Consider the following 22,436-nt stretch of genomic DNA (forward strand, 5'->3'; position numbering starts at 1 on the left):
GAGAATACTCACCTCAGAGATTCCAATTGCACCTCCCCGCTTTCTACCAGTTCTCCATAACTCTTACTGTGCGGTCCATTTAGGATTAACTGTGCACATGCCCCCTCTCTATCACTATACCCTGTAGAGTATTCCCAATTCCCTACTCCCTACACCCTCCACAGTGCTTCATATTCCCTACACCCTACGTTCCACAGAACAGGGTTACAGAGTGTATGGGTTGAATACAATGGCCATTCAGAATGGTCATTTGAACAGTTTCTAAAAGCCAAACAGCACAATTGCAAACGCTTTTATACAAACTAAATTCCAAAAAAGTTAGGACAGTAAATGCCAATAAAAATAGAAAGCAAGAATTAATCAATTCTATTTAAACAATATTAGATTGAAACAGTACCAAAACATGTTATTTGATATGTTACTTTATGAACTTTTTATGCTCATTCCAAATATGATACCTGCAATATGTTCCAAAAACTGGTGCAGGATCATGTTTACCTTTTCTTTTAGCAACACCTAATACATGTTTGGGGACTGAAGATACAAATCAATCCAGTTTTGAAAGCAATTTTTTTGCCATTCTTCAGCTAAAAAATGTATGAAACTGTCACTGGGGCAGTCCCCTCTTGTCACAGGTCATGTCATGTCTGTTCCTGTGGTAAGGGAACATCATTGCACCATAATTCATTGAAATGATATTTTCTAAGCTGTACTGACTCCACACATCTCGTCTCGTCTCCACGCTTTTTATTTTATGGTTCTGTTTTAAAACATTAGGTTATAAAAAGATATAAATATATACTTTTCCACTGGGAAAAACTTAAGGTACACAATTGGACCTTAAAACCACTGTTGTACCTTTGAGGGTACATTTATATTGTTTGTACTTTGATGAATGAAAAATGTACCTGCACATAACCTTTATTTCTAACAGTGCAATATGTCCATATGTTTGCTACAGACAAACTTGCCAGATTAAATACAAGACCACTTTTCATACATCTGTATGCAGCTCCCCACACCTCAACTGAATCAAAAGTCAGTATGACCTTAGTGATGGTCAAAGCAGAGTGCGGCATGATTCAGGCTCCCAGGCCGAGGTCATATTACTCACTCTGTCCTGCAGGCTTTTCTCAACACGGTCACTGAATGCCTGCATGTGTTAGGCTAAATCAAAACCAAAATCATATTTATGCATCCATATATAAAAAACAGCAGTGAGTGCTACCACTGATCCATAATACAACACACCCATGAATATGCATCTGGGCACTGCAAGTGGTACTGAAGAAATTTAAGTAATTCATGATAAATGCAAAGACATAGAAGTATTTTTTCACTGTTTTTCTTTAGCCTCTATGTTCATTAACGGAACAGAAAACAAGAGTTTCTAACACTCACACTCTAAGCCACTTACCCTTCTGGGTTGCCTATCCCAGCCGTCATTAGGTGCAAGACAGATAACGCCCTGGACAGGTCGCCAGTCCATTGCAAGGCAGACACACACATTGATTCACTCTCACACACGCACACACACACATCTAGGTAGCAATTTACCGTGTCCGGTTGGCCTGACTGCATGTCAATGTACCCTCAAAGGTACAACAGTGGTTTTAAGGTCCAATTTTGTACCTTTAATAGTTTTTTCCCGAAGAAGGGGTCCCTGTTTGTACCTTTTCATAACCTAAAGTTTTAAAACAGTAAAATAGAATCAAAAGCCTGGAAACTCGACAGGGTTTGTGGAGTCAATAGACCTTTAAAAGTATAATTACAATCAAATATGGGACAATTACATTCCCTAACTAAAGGTACTGAAGACATTCTCTTGAGGGTACCACCCCACTGACCTTTTTCTGAGAGTGTAACAACCGTGAAATACCTGGTATACCACCAAAACTGTCACCTGTCACCGATAAACAGTATTTAAAGGACCCATATTTGTGTTCAGTTTTTCCTCTGATGCCCATGATATACCAAAATGTTTTACATGACCATCTTCTAATCTGTCTTTATCCATTAGAATTAAACAGGCTGTTTTTATCTCTGTGCTTTTAAGACTGATATATTTAGATTACCTCTGTTCTCACTGGCTGTCAGGGCAGCTTAATTTCCATATGGATCATTCTACTGAACTGGTTCAAAGTCAAAGTTTTGGGTATTTTGGACTTTTAACTGACTTGGACTTTAGATTAAATTCCTTTTGCTTTGACTGACCCTTTGCCTTAATTATGTTTAATTATTAAAATAAATGATGGAAAATTCCATTTTGTCATTACAAGAACAATAATAACTTTACCAAATGTTTCAGTAGTGACTGTTTCAACAGTGAAAATTTTAGCTAACTTTAAGCATAACTTAAAACACTAGCTAGTACATGACTAGCAGACACAGCTCTGAACAGTTGTACACATATACAATTATAATATTTGTCATTAAAGCAAAACGTTTACTTATCTGCTAACAGTATATGTTTTAGTAGTGACAATTCTTAGTTTTACACACTGATTTTCAGATTTTGGGACACATTTAATTCAAAACAGACAACTCAATGCAATGAGTCTAAAAGGATGTGTAGCTGTCAAGAAGCCCTTACAGAGAAAAGGAAACAGACAGGCATCTTTCCTTGTTATAAACTGATATAGTTTAGCTGCACGGTAACTTGACAATGTAAAGCTACCCTGTGTAAGTTTTGGGGAGTTCTGTTGGAAATGTGTAATTGCACGTGTGGAACAACATTTCGTGTTGTTGTTATGCTTTGGACCCCCAAGTAGATATATCTGATGATTACTAGCGTGCTTAGAGATTATTCAAAGAGAACTTGTAAACAATGTTTCTTATGAGGATGTAAATGAATAATCTACTATTGTCATCATATCTTCATCAGTTAAGTCAAGCCAGATTTTCTTTTTGAGGCTGTGCGTGTGACGTTAATATGTAAACGTGTATGACATGGTTGAAAAACTTCCATGAAATCAGAAACTGACACCTCTGACTTCCAAGGGACTCACAGCAGTGCACGTTCACCATATTTTAACGTGTTATTTGACTCAGTAATGCTGCTTCTTTCAATTTTAACAAGAACATCTTACAGAGTGCAGCTTTAATGGGGGCATTTTCGCCTATAAGTGGATTTAAGGATTAGAAACATATGGTGCGAAATATGGTGCCTTTAAATCAGGGGTGCACAATCTGGTCCTGGAGGGCCAGTGTCCAGCAAAGTTTGGAGGTTTCTGTACTCAAACACACTCACTAAACCTGGAAAATGAACAGATACGTGTAGTCAGGTGTGTTTAAGTAGGTAAATCACCAAACTCTGCTGGCTTCTGGCCCTCCAGGACCAGAGTTGTGCACCCCTGCTTTAAATAATCAATCAGTCACACACCGAAAAACCCAGTTAACTTGTCTGCCATCTATAATAATCAGCAAGGCCACTCAACACTGCTGAGAGTATAGATCGGATTCCACTTTAATATACCTTCCAATATATTCACATGGGTTTAATCTTTGCAAGGTCAGTAGATTTCCAGTATATGCCCTGTATTGGACATACCTATATATTTACATCCCCTGTCTCCATGGCAACAGATGCTGATGCTAAGCTAAATACTAGAATGGGTGGTAATTACTGAACCTAAAAGAGGATCATATTAACATCTCTTGACTTTACACATTTCTTGGCTCCTTTGCCCTGAAAAAAGGGAAAAAGAAGGGAAAATAAAGTCTTATATGCAGGGAATGATTTCACATTAGTGTGCAAGACATGTCAGTAGATGGTTAATAATGTATAAAACAACAGTGCCACGTTTCAGCTAAAATCTGTCTCTTTTATGAATCAGGGCTGCAGAATATACAAATTTACAAAGACAGATTTCCAGTATGACAAAGTTAACAAGCACATACAGTGTCATTGATGCAAAGCACTGCTCTTATTAAGCATCAAAAGCTTTTTGACTGCTAATGTTGCCCCCTTGTTGAAAAAGTTCCAGCCTGATAAATGTCAGATTGAGTTACGAGCTAGTTCCATGAGGTGCTTCACATCTAAAAATCAAATGCATTGATTGTAGAGATCCAACGCGTCAACTATAAGAACCAACTGTTCACTTACCATCTAATATATCCAAGACTTTGACATGTGCCATTTTTACAAGACAGTCAGTGCTGAGTGATCATAATGTTTTGGCTCATCATTGTTTGCTGTAATACAGTAAATGGCATTTTCATGGTCCTGATTTCAGATAAGCATAAAAGGGTGACATCGACTAACATCCAGTGACCCCCAGACACCTTTGTACAAATGACCCTGTTGGAAGCCTTTTGAACGAGCCCCCTCACTTACTAATTAGTATGTATTCCTCATATTTTTCCTACCTGGCTCACAAAGACAAATCAATCACTCGTGCCTGTGAAGCATCAGCTGGCTAATGCTACGCACTAGCACGTGGCTTGTAGGCTTTTCTGTTCGAGGGCCTGAATTTAATTTGCAACAATTAAACTATTGCTCATGCAGTGAGAAACAAGAAGGGAGGGAGGAAGGAGTGTGATATATGAGGGAGTCAAAAAATTGGCATCTTGGGATATCGTGCATAATTCTGAAGCAATTATCATTTTGATAAAAGAGGAAGAAAAAAATCTTTCTTTTTCTGTCAAAAAAGAGTTGTGGAAGACGCTGACGGATGAGCCCGGCGCTGGGATGTTTCGGCCGTGACATCACAGGCCTCTGAGTGTAGGCCTCTAACAGTGGTGGCATTGTGATAGAGCACAATACAAGTGCAACTTCTGTGCCAAGTGAGGACGTGGCTCAGTTTAGTAAAACAATGCTTTGAATAATTCTGAATATGTGTGCAGTAATAACGGGATTATGGTTGGTCCTTTTTCAGAAGATGTGAAAACAAACCAATGCTGAACTCCTGATTCAGTTAGCTGTGCCTGGGGCCCTAATTTGCTATGCAGATGGCTATCTAATCAGTCTGAGTGCTATTGCTGGCAGGACTGCAGAAATCTCATGTTTTGCTGAACGATGATGATGATGATGATATGCAGGATAAACCCATTCTGCAAAGAGCGTCTCTTCTCCTTCCAGCAGACGCAGGGCTGTGGCTGAATGCACAATGAGCTGAACTCTGCTGTAGCCATGTTCTCACACAAACTACTACACTGCAGAGTGAGGGATATTGCGTATGCCTACTGAACCTAGAGCTTTCCATTTTACGGTGATATCAACATTTGAGTAATATTGTAAATGTAATGTTAATTTACACTATATACATAAAACATTATGATTACTCACAGAAGAAGCAAATAATATTGATTATCTAGGAACAACAGCACATGTCAAGGTCTGGGATATATTAGACGTTAAGCGAGTAGTTGGCTCACGTGGTCGACGCATTGGATGCTGGAGAAATGGGCAGGCGAGAAGACCTGGGTGACTTGCAGGTGTTGGAACTGGATCTTGGCAGAATGGAAGAAGGTCACTTGGACCAATGAGTCCCCTATTCCTTTACATCACATGGACGGTGAGGAGAGTCCTTAGGAGGTGCACAACTCCAGTCTTGGTGGGCCGGTGTGCAGGACAGTTCCCTTAATCAAACACATCCACTAAACCTGGCAATTAACAGGTGAGTTATCAGGTGTGTTTGAGCAGGTAAATCACCAATCTATGCTGGACATCGGCCCTGCAGGACCAGAGCTGTGCACCTTCTGCCCAAGGGGTTTTTATTCTTTTTGGATATTCTGAGAGCTGATGTGTTGGGGCATAATACAGAATTCAATTTGCTTGTACCAGGAAACTACTCTGTTCTGATGTGTCTGGCTTGCCAAGCTATTTCACTTCTAAATATTATCCATGTTCATGCATGCATCAGACATTTAGCTGAAGCTATATATATAAAATGAAGTGCTTAGGATATTTTAAATGTATTTAGAGCTCTTTATGATGAAGACACTCAGTCTGAGTTTAGTTTAAAGAGCCATTAACCCTTAAAAGTAACAGAGATAATAAAAGCATGGTGTGATTTGTTTTTATTTATCACTCTTATCTCATCAAACCAAGCAGCAAACTTATGTCTAATGTTCAGTGTTTGTCATAAGGAAGGGGATTTTTTTTTGAGGAAAGGAGTGCAAGGAGTTGTTTTGTGGAAAGAAAAGCATACCTTACATCAAAAGTGCAGAACTTAGGGCAGGATATAGTATTTATTGCGCAGTAAACTTAGCTATTATGGGAAAATGTTGAATTACTTCAAATCATACTTGGCGCTGTATGAATAACAAATAAAAATGTAGCTGTTTTTATTATAACAAAGAACACTTCTAACACTGACTGTTGATTGTCCTGTTCAAGATGGCCATTAATGAAATTGCATATATGGGTAAATACGAAGGCCAAAAAGGTTCTTTTAGCGTTATTAAAAATGTGCTTTCAAAAGGCCCATATCCTACATTTTCCTTGCATTTGATTTTTCCCTGCAGCCCACCTTTAACATTTGTGTGGTTTGTGTAAACAGTCACAACTCAATTTTACCAGTTTCTCTGTATCCATTACAGTTAAACAGGCTGTTTTTGTTACTGTGCCTTTAAACTCATTTATGTAAATAAGCTCTGTTCTCTTTGGCCACCCTGTCCAGGTTGTCCAGGCTGAAACACTGCTTGCTAACTTCAGTGTAAACTACTGCAGGCTGAATAGGCAGATATATAAATGTGTTGGGTTTTGTGACATCACAGAAACAATTCATTTACAACAGCCTGTTTTTCCAGCCTTGCTTCCATAAAGTGAGGAAAATTCAGTTTTCTGTGATATAAGCCCTACATTCTAAAATGATTTTTTGCTCATTTGATGTCTTTTTACTGTTCTTTATGATTATACTGTTTAATCATCCTCAACATTAAAACTGCATTCTTGTTTGAGTGAAAGAATGTTCAACACAGACAGGCCAGTGCATGGCGGAAATTTGTTTGTGCTCTCCTGTAAAATGTGTCAAATCTCACTTACGCCTCTCCAGTTCCAAGCTCTCACACAATCTGTCTATGTATTTAAAAATGTATTTTCAAAGCCATAACATTAAAAACAATTCCTTGTTTCTACACTTATTGTCCATTTATCAGCTCCACTTACCATATAGGTCTGCTTTGTACGTCTACAATTACAGACTGTTTAGTTTAGTTCTCTGCATACTTTGTTAGCCCCCTTTCACCCTGTTCTTCAATAGTCAGAACCCCCACAGGACCCCCACAGAGCAGGGATTATTGGGGTGGTGGATCATTCTCAGCAGTAGTGTGTGTTGCACTGGTATGACACAGCAGTGCTGCTGGCGTGAGAATAGCCCACCACCCAAAAATATCCAGCCAACAGCTTCCTGTGCGCAGCATCCCATGGGCAGCATCCTGTGACCATAGATGAAGGACTAGAGGATGACTAAAACAAACTGTGCAGCAACAGATGAGCTACTGTTTACATCTACAAGTTGGATCAACAAGGTAGGAGTGTCTCATAGAGAGGACAGTGAGTGGACACAGTGTTAAAAACCTGTAGCAGCACTGCTGTGTCTGATCTACTCATACCAGTGCAACACACACTAACACACCACCACCACGTCAGTGTCACTGCAGTGCTGAGAATGATCCACCACCCAAATAGTACCTGGTCTGTGGTGGTCCTGTGGAGGTCCTGACCATTGAAGAACAGGCTAAAGGGGGCTAACAAAATGTACAGAGAAACAGATGGACTACAGTCTGTAACTGTAGAACTACAAAGTGCTCCTATATGGTAAGTGGAGCTGATAAAATGGACAACGAGCAGCTTTATTCTGAACATTTTTTGTAATGTGGTCACCTGTCTGTGTCCAAAGTCGTTGAGGATGGTGGCCAGTTTCTTGGTGCTGCCATGCTGCCTTTGAGCTGGGATGGCGGGGTTGGGGTCCCTCCAGTCCACAGAAAGCCTGTGGAGCCACATGTGGGAATCCTGCAGGTGAGCTTCTTTGATGCTGGGGTCAAAACAATGAACTTCACATCCTGCCTTAGCCAACACTTTCTCTAACCACTTATCCTCACCACCCAACCTAATGAGAGAGAGAGAAAGAGAGAGAGAGCATTTATGCAAAGGCCCTGAACTCTGAGGCACGGGTAAGCTTTTAACAGTTTGTCTTAAACTCCTACTCAGCTGCCCTTAAGAGCAAAGAAGGAAGAAAGGTTTTAACAGCCTCAGAAGATATGCCCAGTAAGTGCACAATTAAGCTGCAGAGAGCCAAAGTTCAGACTGAAATTGACGAGATGCAGCTGTGCTCCAGCTGAAGGAGGATCTACCTTCAGGTTAAGAGGCTCTAGAGTCAATTGGACGCAGTACAGTGCAAAAAGGTTGTTATGTTTGTCTGTTCAGATATGATCTTTTAAGTTGTGGATAAAAAGAGGACTTGTCCTGTGCTGCCTTCAGTATGAATTAAACATTAGCTGGTAAAATATATTCATTTCAGCCCTGCAGTTTTATGAGGTGCATTAAGGTAGTTTAATCCCTCAGTTAGTTTTTCCCAACCTCAAATGCAACCTTTTGCCCCCCCAAATCCCGCCCCAACCGTGTGCCTGCTCTGAACTCTTTGCTTTCATTATTTAGGCTTTATATAAATACAGTTTTGACTTTTTCAGTTATTACAGTCAGTGTTATAAACATGTTGGCCTACATTTAATTAATTTATTTATTTGCTGCGAAGTGTTGTAAAAGTGTGCAACGTGCATTAAAGCTTTTTATAATGTCAAACACCATAGTGTCATACCAACATACCAACAAAATGCACTTTGCTCCCCTAGAATGGACTTCCTGATGTGTCAAATTTACCTCTGCATTCAGTGGAATTTTCTGTTGCGTTTGTACATCGTTAATATGCTGGCTGATTTTGCTTAGCATCCGCTTTTTAATTTAATTTTCCATTTTTATTTTTATTTTGAGCATGTGAAAACTAAGATTTACATTCACAGCCCAGAGGCTGCAGCAAAGAAAAACAAACATGAGTCTCAATGGTAACCCTTTAGACTTGACATATATGGCATCCTTCCTTGCGTCCTACGTCCTGCAGTGCTGCAGCACTCTCTAGTTTTCTGGTTCAAGAACAACGGAAAACTTAGGAAAACCCTTTCTGATGATGCATCTTGAAGGTAGGAGGAACACTTTCAAAAACTACAATTACTTTGGGGTAGACTTTTTTGTTAGCTGGTGAATGGAGATAATGGAGCTAATATTACTGCTAGGAAGCAGACCCTGTTATTGCCATTCTATAACTGTAGTAACTGCCTTCAAATCATCGGTACAGCAGAGAGAATGTAAAACTGAAATGATACGCCAAATATAGACAACAAGCAAAAAGCTAAAGTAAGCAAGGTAGCTGGCTATCTAGATACCTTAACTCATTTTGGCTTCTTTTCTCTGTCTGAAAGAGTAAAAACATGCCTCTGCCATAAATTTTGTACTAAATAAAGATAGAATCATTGTTTTGTTTTTAGTTACCATAATGCTACCTTGGTCATATTTATTGGCTTTTAGATCAGTGGCTAGGTTGACACCACAGGGATTCCCAATGGTTGTGTGATGTATTTGCACAATGTATGCTAGGTATTGTAGTGAGGGAACACTGATGTATTAAAGCATTAAAATAAAATAAAACTGAATTCTGTCAAACTGATGGTTGGGGGATATAATGCTGCACTACAGAATACTGCATAACAAATATTAACACAAACATATTATCATTATTATTATGTAGTTTTAGGCCAGAATGCCCTTTTAACACAAGTAGATTGCTTTGACACAGCAAAATTGTGACAACATAATCGCTTGCTGGTAATGTTATTCATTTAACAAGGCAGTTTATGTGCTAAAAGGTTTATATACCAGAATGCTAAAGTAGTCTTTTCACTTCTGGCTGTATAACCAAGTCAACAGACTGGCGCAGCACTTGTTCAAAACACTGCATTTTGCACAACCTACTCAAGCTCCGTCTCTACTTCTGATGTTCTGCTCATGTATTCATGCCTCCCTCCCTCTCTTTCTCGTTTCCACAGTTAAATTGTAGCTGAGGGAGGCTCGCTCCGACATGATCACTTGCGGTTGGTTTATTGCGTTTTTGCACTGTCTTTCAGGAAGAGAGAGAGAGAGAGAGAGAGAGAGAGAGAGATGTATCTGTCTCCAGCACTTCTGAATGATTCATTTAGCTCTAGCACTAAACACCCAAAGACACTTAGATCATTTCTTGTACTGCAATGTGTCTCGCAGGGGAGCTGGTAAAGGAGATCAGAGAGAAAGAACTTCAGAGATCTAATGCAGACTCTACACTTACCACTGAGACCTCTGTGCTTCATTTGCACAGTTAACGTATAGCATATACTTCAATTGAATGGTAAAACCGCAACTAATGTGATCCATGAACTTTGCATAGATGAACAAGTACAACATCCAGTCAGCATCTGGTGCACCTAACACCAAAAATGGTGAATGATTCTAAAAGGTCATGATCTGGTGTAGTGGCGTAACTAGGATCTTGTGGACTGCAGTGAACATCATTTAATCTAGCCCCATACAAAGACTACTTTCAATGAATTAAAAAAGACAACGTAATTTGCTTGTTTACTCACTATCGTTATGTCTCACTGGAAAGTTACCTCAACCCCATCGTCTCACACAATGAGACAGCTCAGTTTATTTTCCTTTTAAAGTTGTACTTTTGAAGTATTTTGGTAACAAAATATAACGTAATGTCGATTTGAAACCTACCTACCTTCTTTATTTGCTTTACTGTTTTCTTCTTGCCCTGCAGGTTGTGAAGGATCTGTTTGAGAACAGCTGCCAAGGGTGAGATGCAGGGAGATAAACAGCCATCAGGGCTGTCTGTGTAGTGTTAATGGAAGCTGACTGGTGAGGTACTGTATGTAGGGAAATTGAATCTTTCTGTGAGTCATGAGTGCACAATTGTGTCAGTATTTATTTAAGAGGGCCCAATAAAGATTTAAAAAATCCTGATCACCACAGGCCCTCTAGTGCTATGAGCCCCACTGCAACTGCCCCCATAATAGTTATTTCACAGTTGTCACAGCTCACCTTGTTACATTGTTTTGTTGTCAAACTTTGTTGTCTAGAAATGTGAGAATGTGTCCAATATAGTCTAAGGCTTGCTTTGCACTATGAAACTTTCATGCAACTAGTTGCATGTTGTAAGTTGCATGCAACAATTTCTGCGCAACTAGTTGCACAAAGCAATTTAAAAGACAAGTTGCTTGCAACACATGTGATTACTCAGTGAGATTTTCCAGCTGTCACTACCATTCTTTTAAATATGTACATCTGTCTATTATATATCTAGAGTTTTTACTATATATTTCAGTTTTTAGTCTGTTTTGTGTTTGTTAAGCCTTTGAATATTAATGTGTAATTTGCCATTACTGTTGCACCTAATGCTTTGCTCATCCTGTCCTAGAAGCACTGTATGCATCTCAGGATCCCCTTCTGTAATATATATATATATATATATATATATATATATATATATATATATATATATATCATTCAGACCCCAAAGGAATCTGAGCTCTGTGTAAAAATAAATAACTACATAGATTACCATAACCACAGACTAAATAAGAATAAATGGTGGCCTAGGCAGCTGTTTAAACAGCTGTTGCTATTAGCTGGCTACTTGAGACATCTGGTTACAGAAATTATAACTTTGAGAAACTCATGTTTGTTTGTTATAATCCAGGAAATTAGCGAATCCAAACATTACCGACCTTGCATAAAGTGAGTCAGAAACTCTTATAACCATCTAATAAACCACATATTGTCTTGTCCACTGACCTATAATCAACTGTTTGTAATGAAGTTATTTTGACTTAGACATTTTGATTTATTTTGATATTAGACATTTTGAGCTGTTTTGTAAAATTTCTTCCACAAAGTTGAGACTCTTGCAATTGCTGTGACTTCAGGTTATGCAACTCAAGAGCAATTTGGTGTCATGTAAGTTTCAAGCTTCTAAAGTTGCATGAAAATTTCACAGTGTAAAACCAGCCTAAGCATTACAAAAGGGCCTTAGACAACATGTCTGTACATGCACCGTTTGGTAAATTAATTCCAGACACATTCAGATGTACATATGTTAAATTTTTCATTACAGTACAAGCCAGATAAGTAGGTTATTACCTTACAGCTGTGCAAAAGAGAGAGAGAAAGAGGGAAAGAGAGAGACATTTAGAGACCTATAGAGATGTAACCTCTCCTTGTGCCACAGCACCATTACTCAGTAAGGAATAGAAGCACACTCAGAAGGGCGGTAATGCTCAAGCTATATAAAATTTGCTGACTCGGCAACTGGAGGATAAGACAGAGTCCTGAGGACAAGATATCTGACATAACTGGCAATGATCCAGACATGACCTTCACCACATGAGCTGTAGAGGCACACACACCTTTCCCCACAGGGTCTGCTAAGGTGTATATGTGTGTTTGGGTGGGGTGCGCAACACTGAGGAGGGCCTGAGGGTGTAAATTGTAATATAGTTTTGAAGGGTTATTTTCCCATGGAACGAATAAGACTTCTACTCCATATATCCTTTATTTATTTATCTGTCTACCTACAGCTGGGTGACAAATGAAAGGAAAAAAAAATGAATAAAAAAGTGGAGAAACATAACAAGGGCATAGCTTTCCAGACAAGTGTACAGCGTGATACAATTAAGCAAAATTACGAAAAATGCCAGTTGACCTTGATTTTGGATCAAGAACAAAAGGTCTTAGTGATTTTGAAAGAGGCTCCAATATTGGGTCTTGGATAGCAGGAGCCTCAGTCACAAAGACTGTTAAACTGGCTGAAGTTTCAATAGCAGTAGTGACTACATCTGCATATAGATCTGTGGGAAAAACATCAGTAAATATGGCTCTGAATTGCACTGCAAATCTAAACAAAGTTATTCTGTCTAATCACCTATGGTGAAACATGTCTTTCCTGATGGGAGTGGATGACAATGCCGCCAAACACAGGGCAGAAGGGGTCACTGAATGGTTTGAGGACTATGAAAATGATGTAAATCATATGCTATGGCCTTTATAGTCACCAGATCTCAACCCAGTTGCACACATATGGTAGATTTTAGACTGAAATACAGAGCTCTCCACCACCATCACTAAAACACCAACTGCAAGAGTATCTTTCGGAACGGTGTTCCATCCCTCCAGTAGAGTTCCAGACACTTGTTCAATCTATATAGAGGTGTATTAATGCTATTCCGACAGCTCATGTTGGCCCAACACCTTACTTAAACACTTTATGTAGTTTTTTCCTTTAATTTGTCTCTGTCTGCCTACCTTTTTTATTCGTTAAGATTTTACGTTTGCTCAAGCTGAGTCTTACTTCATATTTATTGTAGCTTGTGTAGATCTTCTACAGGCTTCAAGTAAACCTTTGAAGGTTTCTCCTCCTTGCAAGATGAGATACAGTTTAGCTGATTTGCTGTTGGAATTCTAATAGACCGAATTGTCCCAGTAGTTGTCATTGTGCTCTGCGTTTATTATTATCCACTCTATGCTGCATTTGGATGCAGACACTTTTGCTGTAAACATTGTCTAAATGTGCTGTATTTTAGTGATGCAGTCACACTTTCATGAGGAGAATGATTTGCTTTACAGTAATGAAAATGAGTTAATTCACTCTTTACACAGCTGTGCTCCCAGGCGCCAGTGCTTTGATGTAGTTTTGTGTAATGATACATTAAAGAAGTGTTTTAGTCTGTATAGCACTATATAATTATACAATTATACAATTATATAAGTCCTGCACTATATGATTTTTCCAGAAATATGATTGTGGTGGTGATGTGCCACCAAGGTACCAGTGTGGTGTTGTAATGGCCCTTGCAGCTATAAAGATGACTACAGTCTTTGGCTGTGATTTAAACACGTTTGTGGGCACTGAAGCAGTACTGTAATAGATGAAGAAACCGACTGAGGAAGTGGCAGCAGTTGGTATCACTCTCCTTACCTTCACTGTTTAGATCTGACAAAATGGTCCATGGCTGTTTCTCAGCATGTGTTCTTGTGTGTTGTCACATTCTGGTGTGAGTTCTTAACAAGTTACCTTGCAAGAGTGATCTCGCAAGAACACGAGACTGTAACAACTCTTTAAATCCATTCATAGTGAAGAGGTAAATGCAGGGTGCTGTGAGACAAAATAGTCCCCAAAACATTTTTTTTTGTAATTTTCTACTATAAGCAACAATACATACAAAGTTTTATAGGTTCAGCTGTCATTTTGGCTGATAAATAAAATGGATATACAGTTGTAGGTAGAAATTTGACGCCTGGGAAAATTACGTTTTGTTGATTTCCTAAGTGATAATAAGTTAACACATACTTCACAGGAATCAGACTTCATAATGGCATTTTTGGCATAATGGCATACAATGTATATGCATTGTACATGTCGAGATTTTGAAAAGCTAAAACCTTCACTCAGAAACACTGTAAAGTAATGCCTCAGGCATCAAGTAATATATTTGTGACCTCACATAGCTTTCTGTGAAATAGCCCTTACAGACATTAAATACATCAGGTGTCTGGTTCCTATCACTACAGCTGTGAACAATTCTGTTTCAGTGAGTTTGTCTAGAACATTTCTCATCAAACTACTCTGAATGACTGTGTTTCATCTTAACTGTTTAATTAGGTAGAAATTTTGAGAAATCAGTGGAATTCCCCTTCACATTTTCCCAAACTTGACTGGTATTGTGTGTGTGTCTATGTGGGTGGGTTTATGTATGTGATGTATGTGTGTGTGTGTGTGTGTGTGTGTGTGTGTGTGTAGTCCAGATGATGGATTATAGTTGCCATTCATACCAAAATAGTTGTTTGCCCACTTGCCCTGTATTCCCCTATAAAACCCTTATCCCCTACTCGATCACTCAATGATGTCATAATAGCTTCTTTGCAGCAGCTCCATTTCTCAGCCACAGCCCTGCGCCCGCTCTGCCAGCACACCTGCACTTTCTTTCAGCAGCCAAATAGAGACCCCTTGCTTGGACATCTACACACATGACCCAAATTAACCCCCTTATCCCAGCTGTGCTGACCCATTCCCTCTGCCCAGGTGGAGCCTGTCCTTCTGGAGAATCACTAAAAGGCCTAGCACAGTGCCTGACTCCCCCCAATTTAACAGGAATTTAACCCTTCCTGCATTGCACATGAGTGCAGAGGAGGAATGAACAGGTGGCAGAATAAGTGCTGGAGAAGAGAGAGGACTGCTGTATTCGTCTCGTTTCATGTTGCTTATTTAAGTGTGTGTGAAGCTGCCAGAGGCTACCTGCTCAGTGCTGGTCTTGTGGGGGTCCAGACCACTGATGAACAATCATTGTATTGGTGGAAGTCCCTTTTGCACAACAAAGTGCATCTACATGATAAGAAGACCTGATAAAATGGACAAGGAGTGTAGATACAAAGTAGGTGTAACTGATAAAGTGGCCAATGACTGTATATGTGAAATCATGTCGTTTTGTGCAGTGACTGTGCTGAAAAGATGTTCTTGCTACAGTGAGAATCAACCGATCAGGATTATGCATTATTCCTTTAAAAGATATTTGTTTTGTAACTCTTCATAAAAATTAAGATCACGGTATTTTTAAATTTCTGTTGCTTTCAGTATATGGTACAGTGTATTTATATATGGACCCTTCTACCAAATTAATTCAAACTCCAGTCCCACAGTAAAAAAAAAAAACAATCAAGTATTCAAACCTCAGTTACTTAAAAGAATTTTTTATGATGTATTTAAACCCAAGGCATTAATTGAGATCGTAATAAGACAAATATATACATAATCATTGTTAATATATGCATGTGTTATATAAGTATTATGTATTTTCTATTGTAAGGTGGCTGTCTCAAACTCTAACCCCTAAAATTCAAAATTCAGTTGAAAGATTTAGGTTTACAATGAAAATGCTGTCCCACATTTTCATGTCACTACTGAAACACAAAGAGTTTTAGGCTATAGGCGGAGCCTTATTTTAGCTACACCCCTGTATTTTAGAACAGGAAGTGAGACTGTATCCCTGTCCCTCATGGGGACATTTTCTGCTCTTAAGTAAATGTTTTGTCTTTTAATGAAGAATATGATTTTATTTGTTCAACTGTTCAAAGCAAGCATACTGGCTAGTGTTTTTGAATTATGCTCAAAAAATGCTAAAATTTTCACTTTCACTACAGTTTCAGTATTGTTGTGATTGTTTTGATAGTTATTAGAAAGCAGAACTTTCAATCATTTATTTAAAAAAAAATATTGAGGGTCATTCAAACGATTCTAGTCTTAAGTCCAGGTCAGTTAAAAGGCCCAAATGTGTTTCGAACTCGAAGAATGATCATGATCCATATATGTTTTATATGAAATCATTTCAGTGGCCTATTATTCTGGAATGTTGTTTATTTTTTGTAAGAACCATCAAAGTTGCATGCAACCCACTCAATTACCCTACTATATATATATATATATATATATATATATATATATATATATATATATATATATATATATATATGATACACCTTATCGTTCTCTATAAAGATTGGTGTAATGTAAATAAAAGTAATTTATCTATTTATCCAGGGTTCTTTACTATATGTTTGACATTTTAAATCTGTTCTGTGTATGTTAAGCCTGTGAACATGGTGGAGGACCACATCTCTGTCTCCTCTTCAGTAATCATTTTCATCCTTTGGATCCTAAAGGAATCTGAGTTCTGTTTAAAATAGAATTCTAGAATTCTAAAGAAACATGGCATGAGCAGCTGTTTAAACAGCTGTTTACAGAAATGTTAGTTTTGAGAAACTCATGCTTGTTGTCAGGGCTCATGAAACTGAAATGAATGAAAATAAAAAAAATACTAACCTTGAGTTTGTTGGTCTGCTGAAATCGTTTGTTTGAAAGTATAATCATGTGATGCACTATACTATCATAGGCATTATGACTGTAACTGTTGCGACCGAGTTTCAAATGAGTTGAAAGGCACTTTACATCATGCAACTCAAGTGCAATTTATTTTCGTTTAGGTTTCAAACAACTAAAGTTGCACGAAAGTTTCAGTGTGTAACGAATTTTTACTGGTATAATGGATGAACTTGTATATCGCCCACTAACACTAGCAACACAGATTGTGAGACTGGGAGTGAAACTCACCCGACTGAGTACATTCGGCAGTGTTTAGTGTTGATGCGTTGGGCCAGGCTGAATCTCTTATCCAAGCATAGCACCCATGACCTCTGAACCTCCTCACCATCACTATGTAATACTGGAAATCCAGGGTTTTCACAGGACACCTGCGCACACACGTATGCACACACACACACACACACACACACAAACACACACACACACACAAACACACACACACACAAACACACACACACAAACACACACACACACACAATAAATTGTACACTTCATGTCAGATCCACACTGTCAGCAGAATCAAGCCAGACTGAATGGTCACTTCAACTTCAAGGTCAGAACATTCAAAAGATGACTGCCTGCAAAGTTATACAGTTATTTAAACTTCAGAAACTGTCCAATGTCTTTAATGGTAATTCTTCCTATGTCAACATTTTGTGCTATATAGAGACAGAATCCATGTTTTCTTTATGATTTTGTTCGATGACTCGTAGTTTGATTGGAGTTACACTAATGTTAGCTTGGTTATATTTACTAGCCTGTAAATTAGTGGCAAGGCTAGCTGTCAGAATTAGTTGACATCACAGGGATTCCCAGTGGTAGTGGTAATACAATGCTGGGTATTGCACCGAAGGAACATGAAGACAATCCACATTATTTTTCATGTCACTGCTGTATTTCAAGATTATGATCAAAATATCCGGGTGGGCAATGGAAGTGTAGGCTACTATTGTTTTGGCTAAGTCAAGGAATGTGTGCTTACTTGGAAAGTTATCTTTTTATGTCTCATTAAATGTCTCTGAGGCATTTCTGGGACAACATGCAGTTCTCACAACATGCAGGTTTATTACACAGTTCTATAACCTGAGAATAGCTCAACCAGTTTTACATTGGAGTCCTTGTAGGTACAGAATAATAAGCCTTAGTATGTAATAAACCTGTGATTTTAAAGGGTTAAACATCTGAATTCACCCTTTTCTTGTGAGAGCTGTTTTTGATGTAGTCCTATGCTAGTTTTCACTCAAAATGAAGAAGTTAACTTATAGACAATGATTAGTGTTGAAAGTAATGTTGTTGCTGTTTATTTATACTGCTGAATTCATCTTGGCAGACAATCAAAATTCTGGCAGGTTTCGGTTTTAATTGCAGATTAAGGCTTTAATCTTAGATTTGTTAATCCATATTTAAGATTCTGTGATGAAACACAACTCAATTAAAAAATAAAACCTAGACTGACAGATCCTTGATTAGCTCTAAACTTAATTTAAATCTTGTTGGTTCAACCCACCCTTAGATCAGTTATAACTGCTTAGTAACTAGTAGCTGGTTGGATGTCAGCCAATTATGTCATCATCTAATTTAATTCATTTAATTTTACCAGTTAATTTTAGTTTTACTCATAGTTTTTCATATGCTTGTTTAAGTGTGGCACTGCTGTTTTGCTGGTATTGTGAGTAAATATCATCTAAATATGTATCATAACATCAATTTCTAAAAATATTTAGAAAAAAAGGATGTTAAAACTTTTGCCATTCCTCCCATACTTAAAGAGAACCAGCAAGTCCTAGGCAGAACCAATTCCTGATAAGTCATTACAGAACCTCTATAAACAGGGTTCCTCTACAGGGATATGCTGAGGAATCCCAAAAATGGATCAGTAGTAGAAAAAAACACTTTTTTATTTCATATTGGACCAGTGCAAAAGAATTAGGAACTGTAGGACATGAATAAAGGCTGAGGAGTTCTTTCTACTTGCCCTGGGCTGTGTTTAATCAATCTTTTAATCAATCTCAATCTCCCTTAACTGCATTTCTAAACGCTCTGAAATTCACCTTAATCAAGCAGATCAATGTGATGCCAGTTTTGTGCTCTGTTAAGGCCTATTTAACTCTATGTGCCTCATTTACACTTATTATAATGTCTTACAGAAGACTCAGACATTACAAAACAGCTTTGCACCTCCATCTGACATGCTCTCTTCTTCCGTTTCTCTCTCTCTAACATGCATCATCACCATCAGTTTCCCTCTCATGCTGTATTTTGTCACCTTCTCACTTTCTCGGCTCTCTTTCTCTTGCTGCTATTCTTAATCAAATCATCACACTTCCTGAAATTCACAGAGAGGTGCTGATTTGTCTTCCTCATCTGTGTAATTTTGTTCCTTCACTGTTTATCCATGTCTTTTGCTTTTTGACCCCACCATCCCTTTTTCTCTTGTCTCTACTTTTTTTATTTTTAGATAAATGCTAGTACACAGGTATGAATATATAGTTTATAGCATCTTACAGCTGATTTCCCAATAGTCTCTACAGGCAGATTTTCTAGTTTAAAGACCAGGATGGTTGTATCTTGAAGGTGGGAGAAACTTTCGAAAAGCTACAGCTTTGGAGTGGAGTTTTGGGAACAGGCTGTTTTGTAAGTTTTTTTTAGCTAGTGAATACAGAAAAGCAGATAGCTAAATAGTTAATTTAATTATTAACTATTTTAATAGTCAGAATCACAGTTTTCCTTATGATTTTGTTTGATAACTGAGGTAAGAGTTACACTAATGCTCATTGGTTGTGTCCATTAGTGACCACCATATTTCAAGTTTATGGCTAAAATATCCAGATCTGGGAACAGTTAAGTCACGGTTAGCTAAGTCAAGGGATGTGTGCTTACTTTATCGTTTTACATCCCATTTAATGTCTCTGAGGCATTTCTGGGATGGCATGCATTTTGTGGCTGTCACTACAGCTGAATGAAGCTGAAAGTACAGCAAGAACAGGAAAGTTACGAACATGAACCTTTTATAAACCTCTCTACTACAAAGAACATAAGAATGTGGCTTCATAATTACTGCTTGAAAAAGTCCAGCTGTTAATGTTGAAATTTGGACTCATAAAATCCAACCTGGTTAAAGAATTGCTGGTTGCTAAAAGACTGTCTAATCTGGTTTATGCATTATATTCTCTGAAACTGGATATATTCTGGCCCACTAGAGCAGGCTGAGCAGGTCAGCAGAAAGCTAACAGGCTACACACGAAGTAAAGAACATGTTACATGCATGCCTGTTACAAGCATTTCTCTCAGACAAGTTCAGGATTCTGTTGACAGGTCGATAACATACCGACTAATAGCTCAATTGGAATAGAATATGTCCACGTAAAAACCTCAAAATCAAATTGAGCATATAAACACCTCAGTCTTAATCTATAATCGGATTGGCAAAAGTCTTTGCATGTCAACATAGCCACTGGCACTAAAGCACTGCAGAACTCAGGTTTTTTACCCTTTCTCTAATTAATTTTTTTAACCTTGTGGCCTTTTTGGTGTGCAAGTCATTTGGCTACTTTTGCCATGTCCTATTTTTTATCTACGTACCCAAGTTCAAATGTCTTCTGATGTTGTCAGCATTTCACATGTTTAACATATATAGTCTGTTTAGAAAGTTATGGTTCTATATATGACATTATTATGAGGCATAGTCAAATTGAAAATTCTGCCACAGTAAATCTTATTAGGTTAAAATTCTCCTTAAAGGCTAGGATGACACTAAAAAAGATTTTCAAATGTGAATCACCCTTGCCATTGCAATTTACTCCAGGGCTAGACACGTTCAGGAAGCTGGCAATTAGTGCTGTTACTTTTAATTCTGCAGCTTTTTGAGTGAGCCACATCAGTATCAGGTTTATAAGGGTAAAAAATGTTCTCTGCTCTCATTCACTACCGAGCAGAAATTCCTCTGTTCTGAACAAAGCCGGTGCCCAAGAGTGTGGTTTGTGAAAGAGCTGTGTGAGTGTTGCATTGAGGGAGGAGCGAGGAGATTCTGGAGGTGGAGCTGTGGAGGAGAGGAAAGAAATAAGTGTATTCATCACCTCCTGCAGCTGCAGCACAGAACACACACTGCCAAGTTTGTTCTGTCAACAGTGTGTGCACGCCGCGAGAGAAGAAGAGAGAGAAAGAGGAGTATTGGGAAGCCTATCATAACTACTGACCATGCCAAAATCTCCCCCTCTGCAGCTGACATTCTGCTGTGTGTTCTCTCTATGCTCTCCATAAACCCTTGCATGCTAGATTACATTACAGCCTCGAAATAGCAGTTTGAAATGCCACAGTTCCTCTAGTTTTTCACTGAACATTGCTGAATTGCTGTTATCCATCCTATTTCTGGATAGAGCCTGCACCTGTGTATGTGTGTCAGAATCAGAATCATTTATTTTTGCAATCAATTCCAATTCCATTCCTTTGGGTTTTATTATTATTATTTAAAACCGTTTGAAAATGGCAGCTGCCCTGTTTATTGTGTGAATATTTCATGGTTAATGAATAGAAATGGCCCAAGCTTATATATGTACACACACACACACACACACACACTTTCTAAACCACTTATTCTACTGGGTCGCAGGGGGTGCTGGAGCCTATCCCCGCAGTCACTGGGCAAAAGGCAGGATACACTCTGTCCATCGCAGGGCAGACACACAAACATATATATATATATATACATATATATATATATATATATATATATATATATATATATATATATACATATATATTCACACACACACTCACACCTAGGGGCAATTAGCATGTCCAATTGGCTAGACTGCATGTCTTTGGACTGTGGAAGGAAATCGGATCACCCAGAGAAAACCCCACACAGACACAGGGAGAACTCCGGGGAACCAAACCCAGTCCCTTCTCACTGTGAGGCATCAGCGCTACCCACTGTCTGAATAAAAACATATATGGATCATTATACTGAATTGGTTCATAGTCAGAGTTAAAAACACATTGAGGACTTTTAACTGACATGGACTTTAGACTAAAATCCATTTGGTTTGAATGACTCTATACCTTAACTATGTTTATTGAACATTCTATTTTGCCAAAATGTTACTAAATGTTTTAGTAGTGACTGTTTCAGTAGTGACAATTTTAGCTAATTTAAAACTTTTTTCATTCAAGCATGCTATCCAGTACATTCCTAGCAAACACAGCTTTGAAAGGTTGTACACACATAACATATATATATATATATATATATATATATATATATATATATATATATATATATATATGTATATATATATATATATATATATATATACATACACACACAGACACACACGGCTATATGTATATGGCCTGTGAGCTTTAAAAGACTATACACTTCTGATCAGTTGGCTTGGCTAGAGGTGATGTGCTCTATTGATTTATGCCATAAAAGAAATCAAAGGTACTATACATGCTAGAGTTTAGTTT

General features: G+C 38.2%; 1 protein-coding gene across 1 annotated transcript in view; it reads right to left on the reverse strand.

The window, feature by feature from the left end:
• mettl24 (methyltransferase like 24) overlaps window positions 1–22,436 on the reverse strand; it is a 69,251-nt gene that overhangs the window by 8,437 nt on the left and 38,378 nt on the right. Inside the window, exons 3-4 of the mRNA XM_036582299.1 lie at window positions 17,196–17,335; window positions 7,829–8,054 (exon numbers count right to left, since the gene is read on the reverse strand). Coding sequence (XP_036438192.1) covers window positions 7,829–8,054; window positions 17,196–17,335 — 366 coding nt within the window. The remainder of the gene's footprint in view (window positions 1–7,828; window positions 8,055–17,195; window positions 17,336–22,436) is intronic.

The sequence above is a fragment of the Colossoma macropomum genome, unplaced genomic scaffold, assembly GCF_904425465.1.
Source record: "Colossoma macropomum unplaced genomic scaffold, Colossoma_macropomum, whole genome shotgun sequence".
NCBI lineage: Eukaryota > Metazoa > Chordata > Actinopteri > Characiformes > Serrasalmidae > Colossoma > Colossoma macropomum.